The sequence below is a fragment of the Marmota monax genome, unplaced genomic scaffold (genome assembly GCF_021218885.2).
Source record: "Marmota monax isolate L192 unplaced genomic scaffold, Marmota_monax_Labrador192_F-V1.1 WCK01_AAM20220418_F8-fsc00173, whole genome shotgun sequence".
Taxonomy (NCBI): Eukaryota; Metazoa; Chordata; class Mammalia; order Rodentia; family Sciuridae; genus Marmota; species Marmota monax.
Window position 1 is genome coordinate 3,636,102 of NW_026694620.1, and position 14,613 is coordinate 3,650,714.

Sequence of the window (14,613 nt, forward strand, 5' to 3'; positions counted from 1 at the left end):
GCGGAGGGCGCGGGGCGGAGGCGCGGGCCGAGCGGGGAGGGCGGGCCGAGAGGGAGGAGCCCCCGTCCGCCGCTGCCGCCAGCCCGCCCGGCGGCCCGCGCAGCCCGCACTCGCCGCGGCGCCTCGGAGTTTGAGCCCCGCGCGGCCGGAGCGCAGGCACGCCCGGGGCGCGGGGTCGGAGCGTGCAGCGCAGCGCCGCCCCCCGGCCCTCGGCCCCCAAGCCCGGGCGCCCCCGGAGCGGCGCGCGGAGGGAGGAGGGCGGGCGGGCGCGGCGGGCCGGGCCGGCGGGCGGCGGACTATGAGGCGCCCACCATGGTGCGATGCGACCGCGGGCTGCAGATGCTGCTGACCACGGCCGGAGCCTTCGCCGCCTTCTCACTCATGGCCATCGCCATCGGCACCGACTACTGGCTCTACTCCAGCGCGCACATCTGCAACGGCACCAACCTGACCATGGACGACGGGCCCCCGCCCCGCCGCGCCCGCGGCGACCTCACCCACTCGGGACTGTGGCGGGTGTGTTGCATCGAAGGTAAGGACCCCTCCCCCCAGTGCGCACACACACACACACTGCCTGGGGCACGGGCCGAGGGAGAGGGTGGGCGCGGCGCTTGCTTGCTCCGCGCGAGACACAAAGGAACCAGAGCTGGTGGGTGGGTCCCCTCGCGGCCAGCTGTGTACCAGCTCAGGTCCTTCCCGGTTGGGGACCTCCCCAACACACCGATCCCACAAACTCTCCACTCGCACGCGCACACCCCCTCGCACACAGACACAATGAAACACACCGAAACTCACGCGCGCGCGCGCGCAGCCCAAGACCCGAGCGATCCCCAGGGGCAGCGCCGGCGCCCCCGGGGGAGGTGGAGGCTGGCGTGGGGGCGGGAGGAGGCTGGGGTTGGGGGGAGCGGACGCAGGAGGAGGGGGATAGGTTGCTTGGCAACCGGTGTCTGTGCGATTGCTATGGGAACTGGCCATCCTGGGGCGGGGCCGGCCGGGGGCGGGGAGCGCTGGGGCCGCCCGGCGTTCGCTCTTGGCCCCCGCTGAGGGGTGGGGTGGGGGCTGGGCCCTAAGCGGGTCTTGGGGAGCCGGATTGACCCTGGCTGACGCCCGCTTCCTCTTACAAGAGGCCACCTGCTCGTCCCTCTCTGCGCGGTGGGAGGTGGGGCGAGCCGACACCGAGTCTCCCTCAACTGAGGCAGCGAGCCCTGGTGGCGGCCCCTAGTTAGAGAGACTGCGGGAGACCTCCGTAGGAGGGACACTGGCGTGCGCACGGCCATCCGTGGACCTGGGAGGGGCGTGGTCGCCTGGTTGAGGCGGGGTGCTGCGACCCCCAAATGCTCCACGCAGTGGAATAATAGGTGTGGAAAGGTTGGAACGCATCCGGGGTCCGGGATTGGGTCCTCCCGGAACTGTGTGGACAGTTGCCTCCAGGGAGGGGCCAACTGGATACCTCGGATGCAGGAGGGCTCTGCTTCAGCGCCTTAAACCCAATTGCGGAACTTGAACTAACAGGTGGCCGTGGAGGGGCTGTCTGGTCCAGCCAGGTTGTGGACAGGTCGGCCACTTCGGCTTGGCTCTCAGATTGGAGATGGGATGGGGGAGTTGGTGGAGCATTGCTTTGGTTTTTCAAAGAAAAATTGAACAGTTTCTTTTTTTGTCACCTTATCCCGTGTGTTCAGTCCTCCCCTCGGGTTTCGTGGAAGTTCTGCCATCCTCTTCACCATCCTTCCTGCAGCTACAACCCCTGCCACTAGTTCAGTGTGGGGATCTGGCCGAGGTTGGCAGATAGCATTTTCCCGGCTGCAATTTGGAGTCATCTGAAAGGAGGCTCTGTAAAGCTGTCACTGCTTGGAGAAGTGGAACTTGCCCCTTTTGTCCCCTCCAGACCATGCCTGTTCTCATCTGGAATCCTGCCCACCTCTGCCCCCCACATCTAAAAACGGGGCTTCTCTGCTTATTGCAGTTTGAAGCTTAATGCCAGGGCTACGTGGAGGCTTCAGGTAGCAAAAATGTGCGGTTAGCAGTTCGGAAACAGCCACACAAAGGAACCGGTGGGCCCACGATTACACCCTCCGCTTTTTTTTTTTTTTTTTCAAAAAACATCATTTTGGGTGTGCAGTTGTTCAGATCACGAACACCTACTCCTCTCATCTGGAGAATGTACCCACGTCACTACCTGCCACAGCACCTGAGTTAGAGAGCAGGGGCTGCAGTGCCCCCGTGTTCTATCTGGTAGGCTCCACTGGGTGCAATCTGCGTGGTACAGTAAGTCATGTGGCCTGTCACCCCCCTCCCAAGAAATGGATGGACTTAGGGCCTTCTAGTTTCCCAGCGGAAATCGGAACTAAGTCTTCCACCCTGGCCCGCCTGGCCTGCACAGGGACTCCAATGCCTCCTTTATTAATTCCTCATCCTAATTAGGATTGATGCTGCACTTAGCATCTTGCCAGCTGCCTCGAGCCGTTTGCACTCGCTGTTCATCAAGGCAGCCCTGAGCTGATCTGGGCAGCTGGCTTCACTGGCAGAGAGAGCCATCTGGGGGACTTCATGAGAAGAACTGGGCTGCCTCTGTCATTCCCCAAAGCTCAGGGCTCTGAGGGCCAATCAGGCTATAAAGCCGAGGGCCAGAACATCCTCCTGGGACCCAGGGCTGGGAGAGCCCGTTCAGGACTCCTTGATGTGGCTCGAATCATCATGACAGTCCCGTAAGTGGGTGGGAACTGCCAGCTTATCTCATGAAAACACATCGTGGAAGCTGACAGCTCCCAGAGCCATGGACACCTCCTATGATGCCTGCCAGCAAGTGGCCAGGGCTGAAACATGGACAGCACATTAACCCCAGGCCACTTGCTGGGGGCTTAGAGGGAGGTACCTCCATATTAGTTTTTGTGTGAGAAAAGCATTATTTCCACCTGTTCTGTAGCAGAGTACCCCCAAAGTATTACATCCAAACGAAAAAGGTGGGGGGGGGGGGATCAAGCCTCTGAGCTGAAACTGGAGAAATACTGCAGCAAGCAGCTAATGAAGCTCTGGGTGCAGCCGCGGAACTCTGATGGGTTTGCTGGCAACTCTCAGAACAGCCAGTTCAGTTTCCTGGTTGTTTCTCCTAAACGGTGTTGCTGGATTAGGAGAGCCCAGCCCTCTGTGTGCTCAAGGTGTCCACGCAATCTGGCAAGGGTAATTGCTATGCCTAGCGTCACCAGAGCTGCCCTTGTCCCAGCCTCACTCTGCCCCCAAAGCAGCATTTCCTCCCAGGGTGCCTTTCTGATGGACCCACGTCACTGAGAATACTCAGTGGGCAGAGCTCGTGTGTTGTCCCACCAAACACGTGCACAACAGCCCAGAGAAAACGGGTTGCTGTCTTTACCCCCACCTGCAGACCAGGGAACAAGGCCCAGGGAGGTTCCAGGACTTGTCCAGAGGCAGCCAGGCCAGATTTGAGCCTCTGTCTCACTACAAAGCTCTTCCTACCATGTCATCCTGCCCTTTCACAAACAGCTTCTGGGTTGCCATTAAAAATAGAACTAAGTACTTGACTACCCAGTGGAGCCCAGCTCTGAGCCCAGCAAGAGGCGTTTGGAAGCAACAAGGACCAACTGATACACAAGTTGCATAATTCAATCTTCCCTTCCCTTCCTTCTCACCCCCCCCTCCCCGCCCTCTCTGTCCTCTCTCTCAGTCTTTTGGTGTCTCTGTCTGTCGCTCTCCCTCTCTCTCTCTTTCTACTGTGTTCTGAACTAGCCTGTCCCCACCATATTCAGTCATCCTATCATACTCTCCCTGAGACCCTCACCTCATTCTTTCTATCTTTGCTGACATTCAGCCAAGGCCAGGGACATGGGAAAGGGGATTGGATCTTCTTTCAATCAAAGGCGACATCAGCCAACATTTATTCACCCTCAAATACAATTTTGGAATGTCCCTGCTACATAACTGGACCCTGGAGGTCCCTTGTCACATCTGTCTTCTGTTAATTCTTGCTCTCTTTCTCCTCCTCTGTTCTTTACTTCTTTCTTCTTATGAGGGAATACCAACTCTTTTTCACTGGAGTTAGCTGATTTAGTGAGGAGCTGGGGGTCTTGGTGGAACCCAGACTGAGGACTGGCTTAATGGTTCTATCTCAGAGCTGGCTCTGGAGAAGAGGGCTTCAGAAAGGCTCAATAGGAAAACCAGCAGGGCTTGAAAATAAACCTTCTGTGTCAGTCTCCCCAGACATTTCCGACACTGAGGACTTGTAGAGCATAGTCACGTAACTACAGGGAGGTGCCTCAGGCGGCTAGACCCGAGTGTCACAGGTGAGGGGGGCAAGAGACAAACCTGAGTGGTGAAGTGTCGGGGAGAGCCTGGTGGGCTCAGTCTCCTCATCTGAAAATGGAGTTTGGTGTATCTGGAACATTCCTCCCACCTCTGACTTCCTGCCGCACAAGGCCCAGAGAGCTGCACCCCTAGCTTTCAGGTCAAGCCTCGTTCCATGTGGGTCCCTCCAAGGGCTGGTGCAGGATGGCGCCTCTCCACATGAGAAGTCTGGGGGAGTGCTTTCTTCTCACACTCTTCTGCAACACCTCCGTGGGACACAAGGCACCCAGCTGCCAGGCTGGCGTCCATGCATTCATTCATTCATCCACTGGTTCAACACATGCTCACGGAGCACCTGCTGTGTGTCAGTGCCTGGGTCATGGCTGAGGACGGCATTGACGGCATTGACGTCCTGATGGTGTAGCTGATTTGTGTTCTGGTGAGAGCGGAGCAGAGGTGTTCCTGGGAGGCTGGGGAGGGCTGAGGTCTGTTGAAGCCAAAAGAGGGAGGGGCCAGCTGCAGAGGCTCTGAAGCCAAGGTCAGGCACCTGCCTTATTTCACAAGGGGCCACTGCTACTGGAGGGCTGGGGCAGGGGAGGAGAGGGATCCAGCTGCGTGGGGAGAAGGGAGACTCCAGAAGGCAGGGGAACATCAAGAGCCTGTCTGGACATTGTGGCAGGTGACCAGAATAGACACCTGGGGTCAATGGCAGCAGCAGAGATGGGAGATGTGGAGGGCGGGTAGGGAGAAGAGGTGACGACCCAGATCTGGGGCTCCCGCAGCTGGCCGGCTGGGAGCACCACATTCAAAAGGTGAAGATGGAAGAGTAGCTGTAGAGAAGAAAATGGAGGGCATGCCCAGGGGCTCGGTCCCAGAGTTTGACAGTACCACTCTGCACCCCCACAGCCAAAGGTAGTGCCAGAAATTTCCATCAGGCATAACTCAGGAGCCCCATGATAATCCTCAATAGCCCCAAGAATTCTTCATCAGCTGCCCCTATCCGCAGGGCAGGCTCTCTCAACCTGGGCACTGCTCTTTCTGGGGCCTCCCCGTTCTTTCCTGGGGAAGGGGGCTGTCCTGTAGGTTGTAAGAGCACCCAGGACTCTCTCCAGCTACAACCATCAATCAGGTTTTCTGATGTTGCTGCACTTCCCCTGAGAGGCAAAGCTGTTCCTGTGGAGACCACTGGTCTAAGGGAAGCATTTGGTGGGCAGAGGCGGGAGCAGAGGGGGCAGCTGACTGCCGGTAGCTGTGGGCACTCTGCTCCTTTCTTCCCTTCGAGGAAAGGTCATCCTGTTAGCGGATGACCTGGTGCTGCCCTAGGTGCCCGGCTCCATTCCTTTGTTGGTAATAACGCTTCCCCACCAAAGTCCACATGAGCTGAGACCTGCTGGTGGGCCCAGCCCTCACACTGCATGCTCAGGAACTCAAGACTGGTGAGGCAGAATGCCCAAGGTCACATGGCAGTCGTGAAGGTCATTAGCAAAGGAACTGGAACTGAAGTGGGTGTGGGGGCTACTGAGGCTCTGTCCCTAGCACAGCCTCCGCTGTGGCCGGTACTGGGCAAAAGTTGGCTAAGAAGCAGCCGTGCTGACGTGGGGAGCAGCAGTAAGTTCAGAAGGACCCCAGGAGCCCCTTCTGCTGGGTCCCTGCTGTGGCTCCTCAGTCCCCTCCATCACAACTGACCTTGTGCTCTCCACACAGCAGACAGGTCCCCCAATAAGCACCATCTCCTAGGCAGGGCTGGCTCTCCTGGGGACAGCTTCAAAAAGGGAACAAATTGTTTCTATCCCCCAGGGCAGAATGAAGTAGGACCTGTCCCCAAATCCCCACAATTCTTGCTTTTTGCCCCACCCACTCCATGGCATAGGAGACTCTTTCTTTTGGTACTGTACCACTGAGCCACATCCCCAGCCCTTTTTATTTTCATTTTGAGACAAAGTCTCACTAAGTTGCTTAGGGCCTCATTAAGTTGCTGAGGCTGGCTTTGAACTTGCGATCTTCCTGCCTCAGCCTCAAGAGTTGCTGGGATCACAGGTGTGCACCACCATGCCCAGCTAGAGACCCTGTCTTTTCAACTGCAAAGTCAGGATGTGGAACCAGGCAAAGGACATTTTTTTTTCCCTAGTGTGTCAATTTCTTCCTATGAAAAACTTTTCAAAGCTGCGAAAATTACTTCACACAATTTTACTCTGTTGAGTTCTTCCTCCTCCAGCCAATAAAGAAAGGACGAGATAAATAATAAAAGAGGCGAGGGACTGGGATGAATGTAAATTGAAAGGAGGAAAATCACATAATGGCTGAGTTCAGTTAGCGCATGCGATGCCTGCCCCTGGTGGCGGGGGCTGCTGGAGGTTTGCCTCTGAGCTTCCTGGGGGCCCGGACAAAGAGAAGAACGTAATCAGATAAGAGTTTCACCCCCATGTACATAGAATAAGGGGAGCCCAGCCCTTTCTGATCCAGAGGCTTAGAAGAAATCTGCTCCATGTCTCTTGACAGGGGGGCTCTCTGTCACATTACGGTGGACTCTGGTGGAGGGAAGAGGTCAGGTTTGGGGGTTGGATGCCTTGAGTTCAAATCCCAGTTGTGCCAGGCCTCCGTGTAGCTTTGGGCCGTCAGCTCACCTCCCTGAGTTGTTCACACGTCTGGAAAATGGGATAATGAGCAGAGACTGGGAAAGCAGCCAGCGCACACCTACAGAGAGGTGCTCCCCGAACCGAGTGCTTGTTAGGATGCGTCTGGGTGGAAATGAAACTGTCCCTGGCCCCTGCGTTTGGTGAGGCTTCTGGGTGTGAGCCGTATGTGTCTGATGGAATGGAGCCAGGTGAGGGGACTGCCACCCTCTAACACACACCAGGGACCCTCGCAGTGCAAAGCTGACAGTTCTGCCCATTAAGACCCCAGGCTCTCGGCTGGCTCCCAGACAGCACAAGATGACCTTATGCTGGACACTGGTGTCTCCGCTTCCCTGGAGCCTGGCTGCGGGCAGGAGAGCAGCCACATTGGGATCTGGGAGATGGAGATGTGCTTGGGTCAAAAGAGTCCTCCCCTAAAACATCAGGGCCACTCTGTCCTGATGTCCAACCCCTGCGCAGACTTCTGCATCCTTCAAACTGGTGTCCTCTGTGAAGCTTGCCCTGCTCTTTCCTCGGGCTTCCTCAGCACGAACCTGTGTGTCGCCCAGCCACAGATGGCTTTGCTGTGCGTAGGCTCCAAAGGGCTTTGGATCTTACCTGCAGCTGCTAGTGCCCCTCCCCCACGCATCTCACACTGGTGCCCGGATGTGTGCAGGCTCCTCCTCGGGCTGCAGACCCACCGCACGCTCTCTAGGGTGGCCACCTCCAGTCCTCCAGCGGACGCCCTTAGAAAATGCTATTGATTGTCCCTACTCCAACCCCCACTGTTGCCTCATCTCTGAAAGGGCGTGGAGAGACCGAGGGGGATTTCTGGACTCAGCTGAACTTCAGAGCTTGGGAGAAAACTGAGAGACCAAAAATGGTCAGTCTCAGGCTGGGGCTGGGGCTCAGTGGCACAGCACTTGCCTGGCATGTGTGAGGTGCTGGGTTTGATCCTCAGCTCCACATAAAAATAAATAAATAAAATAAAGGTATTCTGTCCATCTCAACTAAAAAAAAAAAAATTTAAATATAGTCAGTCTCCCTGGCTCACCTGCCACCAGCCTCTGTCACCTCCTGGCCTTGAGGACAGGGGCAGGGGTTCACCTTTTCCTGCACCCATAAGTCCATTTGGAAAGCAGCAGCCGCACGTGGCTAGCACTAAAGTCACAGGGACCTGGGTTTGAGTCCTGACTGTCCTATGCCAGTGGTGTGTCTCCAGAAAAATTGCCTAACCTCTCTGAACTCCAGTTCCTTTACTGTAAGATAGGGGCCACGGAGACCCCAGCCCCAAGGTTGCTGTGAAGGTTGACAAGAAAACACTTTGTGTCTGTGTGAACACCCCTCCTCTTGCTTGGCACCTCGTAGATATTGGAAACACCATTGCTTTCTCCCCATTTCCACGATTCCTTGGAAGTTTTCCCTGGAGAAATAAGATATGCAGACTTTGACTTCCCTGCCACCTGAGCTGGGCCCTGGTCACCTTCCTGGCCTCCAGGGACTGCGGATGGAGGAAGCCAAGCCAACCCCACGGGGGACCAGGGCACTATTTCGTCACCTTGCAGAGACAGAGTCTCCCTGAATGGCTCCTTTGAGCCATAAAATCCATGACCGAGGCCTTCGAGCAGGAGCTAGAAGAGTCTAGTACCAAAGTAGTGCCCAGGCGGAGATGGCCACCACCCAGGCCCGTTCTCCGTGTCACTTTTGCTGTTGAGGTGGGTCACCACGTGCCCTGGCCTGGCCTGGAGGAGGAAGAGCTGGGAACCCCCAGGGACCTTGGGACAGGAGCTGGGTGGCACACCAACACCAGCACCAGAGGATGTCAGCCCGACCCATTCACCACCAGCACCTACCTGCCAGGAGAGCCCCACGGTGGCCCAGGTTCAGCTCGGCCACTGAGGCTCCAGCCGTGAACTCCCCAGTGCAGGGATGGGGAAGAAAAAGGGTGACGGTGCGAGGGAGGCAGGGAGACCCATGGCCTGATCTCAAGTCTGCCACTAGCCATCTGGACCATCTTCGTCTGGTCCCTTAACCTCCTGTGGCCTTGTAGACTTTCTCAGCTGGCTCCCTAATTGGGAAGCAATACCCCGCTTTCCTGGCTCCTTCCTCCATCCCCACCTTTATCTTCCTCCTTCCTACCTCTGACCCGCCCTCTCACCTCCATGGCTCCTCTCCCTCCTCCAGCCCTTCTTCCTCCACCCCCTCCCCACTGCCCGCCCCCAGGGGCCACAGTTGTGTGACTAAGCAAGGAGAAAGCACTGTGAAAAGCAAAGTGGCTTTGCTCCCACGGAGGCACAGCAGAGGGGACAGAGACTTCAAAAGGTTTTCTTGGAACGCTCCTGACCTGGCTCTTCTCTAACACCTTGGCAGGGAGAAGGCTTGCAGGTGGGACAAGCTGCCGGCTGGTGGGGTCTCCTTTAGGTGGCGTCACCCCTTCCCTCTCCCAGCCGCCCTATCTTCAGTCCTCCATCTCGCAAGCTCTAGGTGTCTGTCTGCCTCGCGTCCAGCACAGTGCTGGCCACTGCAGAGACAAGGTCCCCTTCCTGCGGTCACCCCCACCCGGGGGACTTCCTGGCAGAACCTACCCGCAGCTTCTCAGTGTCAGTCTTCCCCTCGCCCCTGCTCTGGTATCTCTGCCTGGTTCTGCAGTGCGCCCTGACCCATCTCCCTGCTCTCTCCACACACAGTCACACGATCTTGTCAGAACATCAGCCGAACCACGTCATTCCCCAGCTCAGCACCCTTCAAGGAGACCGCACCCAAAGTGTGAAAAAGCACAGTCCCCGATCTCCCAAGCCCCCTTGACTCTATATGAGTCCTCCCCAGACCTCCCGCCTCTCCCCCCAGGGGCCTCCATGTGAGGAAGGGCAACATATGCAGGTGACATCTAAATTATGTCTGTGTGATGGTTAATGGGACTAGAGTGAGCAGGGCAGTCAGAGAGACCCGGGTTGAATCCCACTCTATCCTGTGTTAGCTCTGTGACCCTGGATAGATTCTTAGCTTCTCTGAACCTTAGTTTTCTTATCTGAAAAATGGGGATATAATGACAGACACACACACACACACAGAGACACACACCCCACCTCAGAGAGTTGTCACAAAGATTGAGTGAGATTGTGCCTGGAAAGCGCTGCAGATGGTGCCTGGCTCATGGCAGAGCTGTCACTTGGAGAGCCCGCTGTGCTGAGGGGGCAGTTATTAGTTTGGCAAGGCCAGAGAGCCAAGGATCCGCAGAAGATGATGCTGGGGAAAAGGGCTGGACTGGGTCCCAGAAGACCTGCCCTGCCAAGCTTGGAGGTGGCTTGATCCTAACAGCAGCGGGCAGCCCTCGAGAGTTTTGTGCTGAGATTCCTCTCATGGAGCAGATGGGTCTGATCCAAGAGATCCTCCCGCAGGATACTGTACTTATCCCCGTATAGAAATAGTGAGGCTCTGAGCCAAGATGGCCTCGGGGAGGCCAGTAGCTGTTGGGTGTCCAAGAAGAACTGGTGGATTGCAGAGACTTCAGGAGGCTCCGCCGGCTAGCTGCATGTGGGAGGAGGAGCGCCGGGGTCCAGGAAGGAAGGAGTCTGGAACTCAGCCTGGGAAATGGGCGGTAGAGCCATTTCCAAGGCAGGAAGCAGGGGGTACTGGTCCAGCGCTCGGGCAGACTGAGTGTGCAGGGCTAGGGGGCTCCCCTCTGTATGCGGCTAAGGCAACACTGGCCTGGGGATGTGGATGTGGGAGTCACCTGCTGGGTAAATGCAAGGAGCTCCCTCTCCTATGGGACACATGGCCCAGTAGCAGTCTTATTTTATAGCTAAAACTTGGGGTAGAGACTAGGTGTTGTAGGTGTAAGTGGCAATGCAGGAGGTGCTCTTGGGACCCTGGAATGCTCGTGTTCAGACTTTTGAGGGCAACGGGAAGGAGGAAGGGAGATCCAGGAAATTAGAATTCAAAAACCACTCTAGAAAAAAATCCAGACTCTGGTCATAGATCATGCACAAAGGGTGTAAAATGGCTGATGTCACCAGGGTTGGTGCCACAGGCCTGAGACGTGTGCAGTCACTCAGGGCTGTGCACTCAGAAGGGCGGCTGTTTTGTTTCATGCTCTGTGGTCACCATCTTGAAATCCTTAAATCATTTTTTAACAAGATGGCCTGCATTTATTTCCACTTTTACTGGACCTGGTAAATTGTGTCACTGATCTTGGGTGTCTTGTACCACCCTGAGAAGACTTTGGTCAGAAGAATGGGTGTGGGATATAGCTGGGGATATAGCTCAGTTGGTAGAGTGCTTGCCTCTCATGCACAAGGCCCTGGGTTCAATCTCCAGCACCACAAAGAAGAAGAATGGGCAGGGAGCTGGCCCTGGAGCTGGGCGGGGAGCTGAGGTGGGGGTGGAAGCCAGACCCCACTTCTTTCCTGCATTTTCCAAGAGCCAGAGCATGTCACTGAGAACTCTGTCGTCATCGAGCCTTAACATGGCATGAGTGCGCTTGGCGTCTTCAGGGCAGTCAAGATACTGCGGTGCGGCCCAGTCAGGGTTGGAATCCAGGCTCTGCCACCTCCTGGCTTCTGAGCCCTGAGCAGTCCTTGCACCTTCTCTGAGCCTCAGTTGCTCGTCTGCAGAAGGGGTCATTAGCCATACTTAATGTGCAGATCCGCTGGCGGGAGTCAAGAGAAGTCAGAGCTTGGCTTGGGCTGAGATAAAGTGTCCAAGCACCGTCATTTTCTCATTTGCTAACTCAAAGGACGCATTGCTCTGGGTGACAGGGAGAAGGACCTAGAAGGGAGATCTGGGGCTCTGAGCTCCTGGGCACCCTGCCCACCTCACCCCTAACCCACACACAAACCATGTACAAGAAAAGAACTCAGATCCCCCAAGACTCCCCGAGGACATCTCAGGACACTGAGGCTTCCTTCCAGGGGCTGGCTAGCCCAGCCAAGGCCGTGTCACCAGCTCATCATTAGCATGCGGTGAGGGGGAGGCTGCCCCGCACTTGCTTCCGGCCCTCACTCTGAAAAGCCCCGATAACAAGTGCACATTGACGGCCCAGGTTCCCCAGGGCGAGCACGCTGTCCCCAGCTCGCATCTGAGCCCTCGCCCGAGACATTTTCTCGCTTCAGCAGTTTGGCATGTCATACAAAGGGGCTCTGATTTTTCCTGATGTCCAACTCCTCTTGCATGAAAAATGGCTTTTGTTGTCTTTCTGCCCACAGATTCCTGCACTGAGTCAAGGCCAGATGCCTGGTGGGCTGAGAGACCCCATTGGTTTAACCGTTTGGAGGGTCCCCCTTTTCCCACCTCGGCGGTCACCTGTGGCCCATAGCCTGTGGCCCTGAGGTTCTGACTCAGGGAGCGGCCTCCCAGCCTCTGGCCTTCCTCCATCCCCATACCAGGTCAGCACCTCTTCCCGGAGGGTGGTGGTTTTTCATGTGACCCATGTGGCTGCCACTTCCGTAGCTCTATCACACACCTACCTGGCCAGCCCCTGGCTCCCCTTTTAATAAGCGTCAATTTTTTTCCAATCCTCAGCACCTCCTCCGTTTCTTGTCTCCTCTGTCTTCTTTCCTTCTTTCTTGTATTTGTAATGATTTCCTCCCCCCTTTCCTTTCTAGTCGGCCATATTTAAGTCACGCAAGCCCTCTCCTGCTTCCTGTGCAAGGCAATCTTTTGAAAGTTCTTGAAGCATTTCCTAGATAAAAATGTATCATTTTAACTCAGCGATGATTAGGAGGGTTATTAAACATGGAGAGAATTCTATTAAATAGCAAATTGAGTGAGTCAAAAACCCACAGATGTGGAGCCTTTAAAGATCATCGGGTACGAAATAGATGTGACTGTGGCAATGGCTGTTTTATTAGGCTGGAAAAAAATATTGAAAGGAAATTCACCAAAATGTTAACACAGTGGCCGTGTGAGCTAGGAGTGATTTATTTCATCTCCTTCCATCTTTCTCAAATGTTCTATTATGCTGAGGGGCCAAAAATATCAACCTGATGTTTTAAATGAAAAGAACACCAGACCCCAGACTTCCAGGCAGAGGGATGGATGTGTGTATCCCTGTGTTACTGATAGTGTTTGATCTCTTTATTCTTAAATGCATCCAGGCTCCATGCCCAAGACCTGCTGCCAGGGTTTTATTACTGGCCACCTCTGATTTATAACCAAATTGATCCCCGGATCAAGGCCTTGGAGAGCCATTGGTAGTCGAGTCTGTCTTCCTAGTAAGTTACAGTTTACACATTGGGTTTCCGTCCCTAGAAATCCATCTCCGACAATAAAAGTGTCAAAACTGACCACAAAAGTAAGTGAAGAAAAAATAGAACCTGGATATATGCCCTCACAAACTTTTATCACGTAGGTAAAGCTGGGTACTTCATAGAAAGTACTGTGTTTGTGAGATGTTCCCGAGGGAGGATTTTTCTGCCTGAGCCAGACTGGTCAAGGTTTCTTAAAATATGAATATGATGAAATTTAGACAGAAGCTGCTTTCTTTCTATTCTTATTCCCTATGGGAAATCTCCCCATGGCAAGTTTAAGCATGCTTCATTGCACCAAACAATCCTAAACTCTTTCAAATAAAGGGTTCTTCTGTCTCAAAAGATTTCCGTTGCCGATTCCATTTGTGTAAATTCTTTAGGAAATCTTTGCATGGAGAATTCTGGAGGAAAGGCTGTTTCCACTGTGACTTATGCTGCCGCTGATGTCACACCTTGCTCTCGGTGTCCATCGGCTGACCCTTCCGATGCCACTTGATGCAGAGCAGCCAACTCCCCGTGGGTTCTGGTGGCCAGGTCACAGTGCTGTCTCTGGTTGTTAGTCAGAGTTTTCGGTTTAAGATTACCATGGGGGTGAACACAAATGGATGGGGACAGTGAGCTCCCACGTCCAGCATTCCACTGAGGTTTCCAGACTTGGACTAGAAAGCTTACTCCTTGATTCTGATCAGGATCGCTGCTATGGTCTGGATACGAGGTGTCCCTCCCAGAGCTCATGTGTGAGACAAGGCAAGAAGGTTCAGAGGTGGAATGATTAAACTAGGAGAGTTGTAACCTAATTGGTGGATTAATCCACATGAAGGTACAGGCAGGTGGTGTGTGGCTGGAGGAAGTAGGTCACTGGTGACGTGCCTCGGGGGTTGTATTTTTTCCCTGGCACCTCATTCTCACTTTGCTTCCCGGCTGTCATGAGCAGATCTCTCCCACCACACCCTTCTGCCATGATGCTCTGCCTTACTTCAGGCCCAGAGCTCTGGAGTGGCCTTGCCAAAGACTGAACCTCTGAAACCGTGACCCCCAAATCAACTTTCCCTCCTCCAAGTTGTTCCTGTCAGGTCTCTGGGTCACAGCTACGCAGAAGCTGACTAGAACAGTCACGTCGTTCCTTTTCTTCTTCGGTCTTTCCTGGAGCTGCAAACAAAGCAATCATGTTCAGCCCTCGAGAGCCCTTCGTATTCTCGGGAGCGGCTCTTCTTTCTCCTTCAGGCCTCACATCTCTGGAGGAAAGGAAAGGAAATTTACCTGGATTTTTTTTTCTTTTTTTTTGAGTTTTGTTTTGCTTCTCCTAAACCTGGTCGCTTTGTCCAGATTGTTTCTGGCTTGAAATCAATAAGCCGTGGCAGAGTGTGCGGGTGCGAAGCACTGGGGTAGCTCCAGGCACCTGCAGGAGGGGAGGCCTCCCACTTAGCAGAGGTGGGCTGGGGAGTGGCCCAGAC

The 14,613-nt window shown here is 55.0% G+C and overlaps 1 protein-coding gene across 1 annotated transcript in view; it reads left to right on the forward strand.

Annotated features, from left to right (window-relative positions):
• The first annotated feature begins 275 nt into the window (after nucleotides 1–275).
• Nucleotides 276–14,613, forward strand: part of Cacng4 (calcium voltage-gated channel auxiliary subunit gamma 4) — a 54,639-nt gene continuing 40,301 nt past the window's right edge. The window contains exon 1 of the mRNA XM_046422674.2: nucleotides 276–532. Coding sequence (XP_046278630.1) covers nucleotides 313–532 — 220 coding nt within the window. The 5' untranslated portion in view covers nucleotides 276–312. The remainder of the gene's footprint in view (nucleotides 533–14,613) is intronic.